The sequence below is a fragment of the Muscardinus avellanarius genome (genome assembly GCF_963383645.1).
Source record: "Muscardinus avellanarius genome assembly, chromosome: 5".
NCBI classification, from domain to species: domain Eukaryota; kingdom Metazoa; phylum Chordata; class Mammalia; order Rodentia; family Gliridae; genus Muscardinus; species Muscardinus avellanarius.
In genome coordinates this window covers 63,838,285-63,849,643 of record NC_137790.1, presented here as the reverse complement: position 1 = coordinate 63,849,643, position 11,359 = coordinate 63,838,285, and the positions used below count along the sequence as shown (strand labels likewise).

Here is an 11,359-nt window from a genome sequence, read left to right as displayed (position 1 = left end):
ATAAAATAGGTCTGGGAGTATAGCCTGGATGTAGAATCCCCCTTGGTTCCACCCCCAGTACCACACACACACATACACACACAATAATAATAATAACTAGGGTGTGATGGTGCACACTTGAAATCCCAGTACACAGGAGGCTGAGACAGGAGATCTCAGGTTTGAAGCCAGCCTCAGCAGCTTAGTGAGGCTCTCAGCAACTTAGGGAGACCCTGTTTCCAAATAAAATATAAAAATAGTCTGGGGGTATAGCCCAGAGGTAGAATGCTCCTGGGTTCTACCTCCAGTAACACACACACACACACACACACACACACACACACACACACGAATAATCACTTTCTATATGATCAAATAAGAGATTTCATGTTAGACATACGATGCTTGTGGAAAGAAAGTTTGGTCAATTTTCTCAAACTATAACAGCATTTCAAGCTATTACAAATATAAAAACAAAAATAACTGTCATTGAAACCTGTAGAAATGGAGACTGTTAAGGAAAAAAGTTACATTTTAATTAGTACAAATACATTAGAAAACACTTTGATACACATTAAAACTATTCAGAGAAGACAATTTATCCTCTCAAATTATAAGATATAGTTAGACTAATAAGAATATAACCTAAAAATACAAGACGTGAGAAAAATCTTATTAGAAAACTCATTTTACATGTTAAATACACACACACACACACACACACACACACACACAAACACACACACACATATAGTGGGGTTTTTTTGTACTGGTGATTGAACCCAGTGGCATTCTACCTTTGAGCTATACCCCCAGCCCTATTTTTTATTCTTTATATTGAAAACAAGGTCTCACTAAATTGCAGAAGGCCTCACTAAGTACCTGAGGCTGGCCATGAACCTGTACCCTCCTGTCTCAGACTCCCAAGTACTAGGATTATAAGTGTGTGCCGCAACACCTGGCTATATTTTATATTTTAAAACAAGAGAGCTACAAAGCCATTCTGTAGCAAAACTAAAGACAGTATTTTGCCATCTAAATAAGCTGTGGAGAACTGAAGCAAGAGAAAACTCAAAGACAAGAAGCATACTTCATATCTAATGGAACTAACACCTGCTATTCTGACTGAATACTGGAATCACCCAATATGCAACAGTAGGTTTTAAAACATAAACAAGAACTAGTGAAAATTTAGTGGACCAGGATTGTTACATACTACAATAACTTGAGCACTTCCTACCCTCACACATAACTGAGAATGGAAGAAATTATTATTAGGGGTGATTTCAGAAATGGCTAAAGATAAGAATTTTCTGGTTCCGCCCCCTTACTCCAGAAACTGTCTTAGCTGAGCTGGTTTAAGGTATGTAAAGAGTTTAAATGTATACAACAGGTTATGTATGTGTGTGTGTATATATATATGAACATGTTTACATATATATAATTTTTTTGTGTGTGTGGGTTTGGGGATGGAACCCAGGGGCATTTATCCTCCGAGCTACACCCCCTGCCCTATTTTTTTTTCTTTATTTTGAAACAGGGTCTCACTAAGTTACAGAGGGCCTCACTAAATAGCTGAGGCTGTCCACGAACCATGATCCTCTGGTCTCAGCCTCCCGAATGCTGGGATTACAAGCGTGCGCCACCACGCCCGGTACATATATATAATTTTTTTTTTGTGGTACTGGGGATGGAACCCAGGGGCATTCTATCTCTGAGGTACACCCTTAGCCCTATTTTTTATTCTTTATTTTGAAACAGGGTCTCACTGAATTGCAAAGGTCCTCACTAAGTAGCTAAGGCTGGCCATGAACTGCTATCCTCCTGTCTCAGCCTCCTGAATGCTGGCATTACAAGTGTGAGAGCCACCATGTCCAGCTAAGAGTTATATTTTTAACTAAATTCACATAAAGATAGGAATAACATTCACAGAGAAACACTAGTCTATATAAAAGGTAATGTTTAGGATTCTAGATTTTACTATTATCTCTTCCCCTCAAACCTCTGGCTTCAGTTCTCCATTTATTAACAAAAAACATAAATGACTGACAAAGCTTCTGATAATCAGATTTTTTCCCCATGATGAGTCAACTCAATTCCAGGTGAAAACAAGAAACCACAATGCTTTACTAAAGTAGGTAACATACAGTTGCTCTTAGACTTTAGAAATGCTAAACATGGCTGGGCACAGTGGCACACGTTTGTGCTCCCAGCTATTCACGAGACTCATGTAGAAGGGTTACAAGTTCGAGACCAGCTTAGTGAGACCCTGTCTCAAAATAAAGTTTTGAAAGGACTGGGATGTAGAAGTAGAGCTGACATACTTGAGGCCCTGGGTTCTATCCCCAGCACTGAAAAAGTTGCCTAACATACTCGAGGTCCTGGGTTTGATTCCCAGCCCCGAGAAAGAAGGAAAGCAAGGGGGGTTAAGAAAGAAAGAAAAGGCAGGCTAAAAATGGTGTATAGAGTTCCATCAGTGCTATCAGAGAGGCCAACCTGGGAACACGCGATCACCATCAACCTCTCTGGCATTTTATAATAATGATTCTGAGGCTCAGCAAGGCTTAGTCTAGAACATAAGATGTTCCTCCTGTGTTCTTTATAGTATGACTTTAGAGTGAGAGTTAATTTAACATGCTACTAGATGCATTCTGATTTAAATAAACACCCTGCAGCATACCTAGCCAAAGAAAAAGATGATTTTTCAAAATTGTGTATTAAATCTGTGAAACACCTTTTTCTTCAAAAATATATTATGCAAAGTCATACAAAAAAGTAGTTCTCAAGCCCTTTGATCTGTGCCAACAGAAAAACACATACTGGCGACCTGTAATTTCCTCAAAGGCCACACAAACTTGCACTGCTTGGTAAGTGGGCCACAGGGCAGGGGTCTGACCTTCTGTCTGGCAAGCTCTAAGCCTCATCTTGCCCATACACCGGGCACAGATCCATTATTTGGGGCCAGGCTCAACCAAACGAACCTCAAAGACTAAACAACAAAATCAGATTATTTACTCTTAGAACCAAGAAAGTAAAGTGGATGAGTCCATGCATTCTTGCCCCACAGATGCCACTGCAGGAGCCAAATACAACACTGTGTACCCAGAATCACATGTGAGGTGGAAGTAACAGTTATATACATAAAAGCAGCTAGAAGGAAACTGAGTGTCTCTTAATATAACCAAACTCAGATTCTCCAACGCTGGACACAGGGTCTCTCCAATGGTGTAGAGGCACCTAGACCAGGGTCATGGCTTCTGAGACTCACCTTCCTCTGGAGAGCCTTTTAGTTCCTTCCTATGTTAGGAAAGAATGAACATGTTCTAAAATGTTAAAACATCTCTTCTAACAGAAATGTCTCATGTGTAATTAATCATCTACTCAGCCCTTGAAGACATTTCTTATTTCCCCTTTCTACAACTCAAAAAATAGCTTCTTTCTTTCTTTCTTTCTTTCTTTCTTTCTTTCTTTCTTTCTTTTTTTTTTTTTTTTTTTTTTTTTTTGGTGGTACTGGGGATTGAACCCAGGGGCATCTCTAAGCTACACCCCCAGCCCTATTTTACTTTTTAATTTTAATTTTTTTGTGGTACTAGGGATGAAACCCAGGGGCATTCAACTTTTGAGCTACACCCCCAGCCCTGTTTTTTATTCTTTATTTTGAAACAGGGTCTCACTCAGTTGCAAAAGGCCTCACTAGATAGCTGAGGTTGGCTACAAACTGCAATCCTCCTGTCTCAGCCTCCTGAATGCTGGGATTACAAGCGTGCTCCACCATGCCTGGCTAATTTTTTATTTTTGAAACAGGGTCTCATTGGGTTGCTAAGGGCCTCGCTAAATTGCTGAGGCTGTCTGCAAACATGCAATCCCCATCTCAGACTCTCAAGTACTAGGATTACATGTGCGTACCACCATGCCTGGCTTGCTTTCATTCTTAACCTTTGGTCTGCCAATACATGGCCTTGGTAGTTCCAGGAGATGTCTGCAACCAATTCTTAGATGCAGAGACTGGTTCTCATATGATACAGTGCTAACCATAACCTTAAAGATCAAATTCAAAATCTTCATCTTAGCATATTGAACCCTTCAGTCAGCTAAAGAGAAATACGCACTTGGCTCTTTCCATAGTGCAAGAATTTAATGATGTATACGATTATTCTGTTGTTTGGGGGTTCTAAAAAGTCCCATGCTAATCATGGTTAATCCCTATGTTGCTAAAGAGGAAAAAAAAAGACATGAAGAAAAGGGTAATATTGGGTTTAAGAGAAAGTGTGGTAATGCTGAAGCTGACTTTGAATTTATGATCTTTCTGTCTCAGCTTCCCAAGAACTGGGATTACAGGTGTGTGCCACCATACCCAACCTGGAAAATGTTTTTAAAATTGCACTTCTTTTATTTTTTTCAAATACGTGTTTTCCTAATGAAGTAATGCATACTCATATGCATATTCATGTACATATTTCTTAAAACATGCTTTGTAGTGATATAATCATAAACCCAAGCAAAGTACAAGAAACAGACCAATGGCTTCTGAAATATCAACTAGCTTTTATTTTCCTTTACCATTGTGTCTTCCTCTTTCACTTGCTGTGGTTCTCTTACTTCTGGTATTGTGGCTTGCACTTTACTTTTACAGATGAAGTTCCTGGAAAAGTCTTAAAGAAGAACCGATCATGTGTAAAGAAGGACATATGACAGGCCATCAGTGGCTCTGTGTCTTTGTGGGCTAACAAAGATTCCCTACACCTCCATTAACACTGTGCCTGTAGGGAGAGAAGCAATTTTAAAATGTTTCGTATTTGGATTCTCTATAGACTGTCATAGAAAGATGTCCAAAATTTGCTAAGAGAATAGAGCAAATTTAGGTGATCACATTTTTTGTGAAAGGAAACCTATAAATATTTATACACATACATCCACATCTTCCCTAACTCCCCCATACAGACTACAATTACATATGCATAGAAAAAAGAAAAGACTTCTAAACAACATGATGCAGTGAGCTGATTCAAAAATAGCAACAGAAAGATGGATGCTAAAATTCTAGAAAACAGTAATAAAATGAAGACTACTTTGGAGGGAGAGTATTCTAAAAGTCATACATTGGTAGGGGAAGAAAGATACTGAATTTAAGAAATTTTTAAAAGTATGAGTGTTAAAAATTTAGAAATAGAGCCACGTGTGGTGTCTCATGCTTGAAATCCCAGCATTTGGGAGGCTGAGACAGGAAGACTGTGGTTGGTGGACAGCCTCAGCTTCTTAGTGAAGCCCTTTGCAACTCAGTAAGACCTGTTTCAAAATATAGAATTAAAAAATAGAGCTGGGAGTGTTGCTTGGAGGTAGAATGCTCCTGGGTTCCATCCCCAGTACTGGAAAAAAAAAAAATTAGAAATAACCATTTAAAAATTAATGACTGAATGCATAGTTTTCCAAACTTGTTGCAGAGATATAAAGGAGGATAAGGAAATTTGATTAATCTAATGAAGGTAAGAAAAAAAGAACAAATAAAGAACATCAAAAATAGAAAATAAAAATTAAGATGGCAGAAGTCCAAGTAATCACAGTAGTCACAATAGTTACCTTTATTTCAACCACTGAAAGACACAATAATTGTAGCAATTAATGTTTACTGGCAATTTATTATGCAAAAACTAGTGTTCTTTATAAATAAACTCCACTAATCCGCATTCCAAGCACGCAATATAAATGCTGTTATTATCTGTATTTTAAAAATTAGGAAAATAAGCCGGGCGTGGTGGCGCACCTTGTAATCCCCCGCGCTTGGGAGGCGGAGACAGGAGGATCACGCAGGTTCCTACTCAGCCTCGCTGGTTTAAGAGACCCTGTTTCCAAATAAATAAAAAATACAAAATAGGTCTGGGAGTGTAGCCTGGAGGTAGAAGGGCTTCCAGGAACCCCAGTACCAAAAAAAAAAAAAAAAAAAAAAAAAAAAAAAAGAAAAGAAAATAAAGCTAATAAAGTCACCAGGGATAATTGGCAGGGCTAGTACTTCAATGATAAAAGTATAGCTTTAGCCGGGGCATAAGCTTGTAATCCCCGCATTTGGTAGGCTGAAACAGGAGGATGGCACAGGTTCGAAGTCAGTCTCGCTGACTTAAGAGACCCTGTTTCCAGGAAACCAAGTACCACCAAAAAAAAAAGTATAGCTTTAGAGGCTATACCCTAATAGGCTAGCAGCTTTATTACAAGTTTAATCTTCTAATTACATGCAATGCTTACATACTAACTGTAATATTAAAATAAAATTTATAGCCATATTGTCTGTTTTGCTATAATGTTCTATTCTTTTCCCTTCTTTCTCCTCTGCCTCTAATCTGTCTTCCCAGCCTCTACAAGGTTTCTCCATACTCATCCAAATATATAAACATTCTTGTATATGGAGAGGAATTTGCTTTCATAAAAACAGAAACATGCTATACTATATACACTTTTCTAAAATATATTTTTCTCTCTGGAATACACAATGGATCTCTTTCTCAAAGAAGAAACATGGAGAAAACTTACACTTTTAAAAGAACTTTACAAAATTACAGTCTGAATGTAATACAATTCTTTCAGCCATCCCCTTCCTGGTGGACACTCAAGTTACAGGGTAGGTCCCAGGATCGCTGCAACCTCTAAAGGCATGGCTTCTCTGTCCTCGTTTCCACCAATATCAAGTGAACTCCAATTTACATTTTTTGGCAGAATGCCTTTCATGCACTGATTCCTAATCATTACAACGCTCCAGTGGCTTAGGTATTATCATCTCCGTTTTGCCAATGAGAAACCAGAACGTCTTGGAGTTATTAAGTAAGTTGCCTAAGTTCATACAGCTCAAAAGTAGCGGGATCTAAAGCTCCACTCTAAAATCTCTACTCTTCCTCCTAAGTCTACAAGTCACCGAGTGGATTGTTCCTGACAACATCTAGGCTCAGCCAATAAGGCTGCATTTACCTTCGCCCCAGAGACCTTCCTCTTCTGGCCCCCAGGCCTCGCTAAGTGCCTAGCTCAGAGATTTGAGAACATCCACCCTTGCAAGTACCCAGGGTAGTTCAGGAAAAAATTCCATCTGCGAACTTGAGCTAGAGGCCGGTCAAATAGAAACTCTTAGATTTACTCTTAGAGCTCCTACGGTTTGGGAGGATCCAAATTTACACAAGTCAAGATCCACCAGGAGACCCAGAAAAAGGAAGTCGAGATGTGGCGGGAGTACAATTATAATTACGCACCACCATCGTGAGGCCTCTGGGCATGAAGCGACTCACACATCCCTAGTAGCCCTACACCAGCAGGCCCAGGGGCCACTCACCTGCAAACCTCTCACTCTCCGGGCCTCCAGAACGCTCAAACTCCTCTCACAGTTCATAAACACGTGTCCGGTTTAAAGAATTCGTGGCCCCCTAAACCACCGCCTCCTACGCAGAGCCAATCAGATAATATTACGCCATCACCAAGCGCCAGAAAAAGGCAAAAGCCCTATCCAAGCTAGGCCAGAGGGCGGTCTCTGTTGCTAGAGTAACCAGGCGAACGCGAACCGCCGGCGCAAAGTCTCCTGGGAGTGGTGGTTCAGCAGCGTTCGACACCTGTTTTCCTAGTAGTTGCAGGAACTACAACTCCCAGTGGACCCGGGAGCAGCCGGGGTAGAGAAGCAGTTGTGGCTGCCTTGGAAGACTTCCCCTCCTGACCTGGAAAATGCTGCTGGCTCCTCGGGAAAGGTCCACCTCCAAGAAGAGGATGGGGCAGAATCGCTGGAAACAGCTCACAAGGAAGCTGAATCCCAAGGTGATCACAACAGCGAGCTTTGAGGGGCGGGGACCAGCCCAAGGCGCTGCAAGTCCCGTAGCCAGCTCCGCTCTCGCTGTGCTTCCTCCTACTTCCCCCAGGGGCATCCTTACCTGGCCTGGACTCCTAGGAGCTTTAGGGTCTGGGCCTTGTTGGGCCGCGTCGTGGAAGAAATGTGTATCTTTAATGTTTCTATCAAATCCGAGTGATCTGTTAGTCAGTCAAAGTGAAGGCAATTCACGACCACCAATTTTAAGAATCTTACTGCACGTTTATTTTTCCTCTTCCTTTTTAAAATTTATATTTAAAATTTTTATTGGTGCATTGTAGTCATACATCTTAACGGAGTACAAGAAGGTAGAGGTATACATGCACACATCGACCAATTAGCCCTTACCTCATTCCCACTCCATTCCCTCTTCCCTCCATCCTTCTCATGTTTGGCTTAGTGACCAACTTTGGTATGTTTCTTCCTTATTTATTTATTTATTATTTAATTTTTAGTGGTACTGGGGGTGGAACCCAGGATCTTTTCTACCTTGGGCTATATTCCCAGACCTATTTTTATACTGTATTTGGAAACAGGGTCTCACTAGGTTGCTGAGAGCCTCACTAAGTAGCTGAGGCTGGCTTCAAACCTGTGCGATCCTCCTGTCTCAGCTTCTAAAGCGCTGGGATTAGAAGCGCGCTCTTCCTTAAAAAAAAAAAAAAAATTAAAATTCGTGGCTACTGGTTTTTAATGAAAGGAAGAGATAGCACATTAAATGCTCTGCCTATAGCTCTCACCTTCCCATTTTACATAAAGTATCTAAAATGAACTAAAGTGTTAAAGTAATTATTAAGTATATCAATACTTGATTCACATGGAAATTTCTAAATTCAGCCAACATTCAAAAATCTTATGTTACCTCTTTGGATGCCCTAGCTTCTGAAGACACGAAAAAACAGATACCAATTTTTAAACTTGAAACATATATAAGTAATATGTGCAAAGCCACAGTCACATGATGTGTGCCTTCCAGAATACCTTTTTAACAGTCACAAAAATAAATGCTTTAAATGGAAATGAGAGTACTAAAACGGAGAGGCTTCTCAGCTTTCAGCTCCAGAGCAGTTTCACCAGCTGTTTTCACCCTTCAGTTACACTTTCCTTTAAAAAAAAAAAAAAAAAAAAAAACCCTATAGATGGGTGGCCTTTATGTGGGCCTTAGGCAATTGTTCTTGTGGTCTATTCTAAATATACCAACTAAATGCACTGGATATATTCCACTTGATGAATATCTTGCTCTAGATACTGGAGGGCACAGGCTGGAGCACTAGAGAAACGTAGAAACTGAGACTGCTGCCACTGCAGTGTATCAGTTGCATAATAGATTGGATCCCAAAATAGCTTATGAATATAGATTTGATGATGATAGGTAAAAATTTTGGACAATTTCTTAGGACTCCAAAAGGAGGATTTTTGCTGGTAGCACTCATTGTTACTCCCTAGAGGATAAGAAAGTAAAAACATTAAGAGCTCCTTGAAGTTCACTTTTGTTTTAATAGGATCAGATCTTTCTTTGTTGCAGTGACACAGTTATTCAGTAGTACAGCTGCATTAATTAGTTCTCTGTAAGATGCTTTGAAAGGTAAAGTGTTAGGTAAGTGAAAGAGAGTATTTCCCTTTCCCACCTCCATATGTCAGTATGCTAGTTTAGATATGCCCTTATTTTAAAAACTTGCCTGAATTTTAGCAAAGCAGATACCAGTATTTGTTAAGTGACTATTAGAGGTAATTCTGCAAGCTTCTGGGCATTACAAAGAGTAAAGGAAGGAGGTGTCATAATGGTGTGATTTCTAATTTCAGATTAATATATTACTGATCAGGAGGAAATTAATTTGTTTTCTACCTCATTTTATGATTGGCAAAACAGAAGTCAGATAACTAGCCCTTTTACCAACCCTCCAGTTCTTGGACCAAACAATATCTCTGGTTACAGGCTGTCTTGAAAGGAGGAAAGCGAGGAGCACACCCTTCTCCAAACAGAAAATTATTTGGAGACTGGCTAATTAATCAGTGCTTTTGTGGGTTTTAGGAGTAATATTATATCTAGCACTTCTGTATCTTGACTCAAAACCCTGAAAGCTTTTTAGAAAATTATTAACCCAGAAAATTTAAATCAGAATCTTAAGGTAGAAATAGGCAAAAACTAAGAGCAGACAACGTCCTAGACAAGGCTTTATGTCTCATCCTTGTTCTATTATTTTATATTCTTTTATTGTCAGTCAGTACCGAACTTTACAATGAAATACTTTTGGGAAAAAATAAAGGATAGTTTTCTACATGCTTTAGTGAGAAGACTAGATTAAATGGCAAAGTTGATAAAGGTGGTGTTGTGTATTCATATTCTGCATATGTTTTCCACAGTCTTCTTTTGACCCTGACAGCATGGAGCACTGGATGAAGGTAAGTATATTTCAACATTAGAATAGATATAATTGAGAGTCAGGCATAACGAAATGGAAAAGAAATAGTAACAGTTCTCAAGTTTGAATAGACTTTGCTATTTTTATTCCCATATGATTATGTTGCCTCAATTTTATCCCTTTATTATTTTTCATTATTCTGTTGCTTCTCATGAAAGTGTTTAAGTATGAATAATGAGAAGACTGGTGTGTAGACAGGCCCCTTCAAATGCCATGAGTAGCACATGCAGAGGATTAAAGAGGCAAGAAAAGAAGCCTTGGGGGAAGGTGTGGTTGCCTTTCTTGGATGCTGGAAAGACTGTACTGTAGTTACAGTGACACAGGGGACCAGTGGGCAAATGATAGGTGTGCATCACAAGAATTTTCTAAAGTTTAGAGCAATCCAAAACTCAAGTGAGTATTCTCATAAAGAGAGATGTTTTCTATCAGTGGAATTATTTCAAGTTGACTCTAACTTAATGTTAAGTGAATGAAGAATATGTTTGAACATTCGGTAAGAGGGGTTTGGGTTAGAAGTCTTGGGAGATCTCTTCCAGTGCTGAGATGTATATTTTTGAGTTCAGGTACCATGTAAGTTGAAAGTGCCTTTAAACTGCATCAAGGGCATGTATCCGAGTATTAATTTGGCACCTTGCTATGGTGAATTCATTTGTGTAGCATATAGTTGAAAATCATGCAGCATTTTCCTGGAAAAATATCCTTCTGCCTGATGGCAATTTGAAAAGCTATTTCTTATCTAAACTGACATGTCTCATGAGTATCAAGCCAGAAATACCTAGGCCAGATGTAATTTTTGTCCACCTATTCATTTGGCTGATAATTACTAAGTGCTTACTGAATACTGGCCCACTATGTTGGACACTGGAGCTAAAGATTCTAAAAGGGTACAGGACAAATACAATCCTTACTCCAAAATCAGAGTTTTATTATAAACTCTATGAATAAACTTTGTGGGGCATAAACAGCTAAAGCTGATGGAACATTAAAGATGTAATGGAAGCAAGTGGTGAGAGATATTAATATAGATGGGACCAGAGAAGGCTCTCTCACTACTGCAGAAGACCTGACTCAGAGAACTTAGACCCGCCATCATGAAGGTTAGCTCCTGAGATGACTGCTCAGTATCTAA

The 11,359-nt window shown here is 39.4% G+C and overlaps 1 protein-coding gene across 1 annotated transcript in view; it reads left to right on the top strand.

The window, feature by feature from the left end:
* Positions 1-7,671: 7,671 nt before the first annotated feature.
* The window catches only part of CCDC191 (coiled-coil domain containing 191), a gene marked incomplete at both ends in the record, with an annotated part of 73,499 nt that continues 69,811 nt past the window's right edge, over positions 7,672-11,359 (top strand). Inside the window, 2 exons of the mRNA XM_080696786.1 lie at positions 7,672-7,761; positions 10,172-10,210. Coding sequence (XP_080552912.1) covers positions 7,672-7,761; positions 10,172-10,210 — 129 coding nt within the window. The remainder of the gene's footprint in view (positions 7,762-10,171; positions 10,211-11,359) is intronic.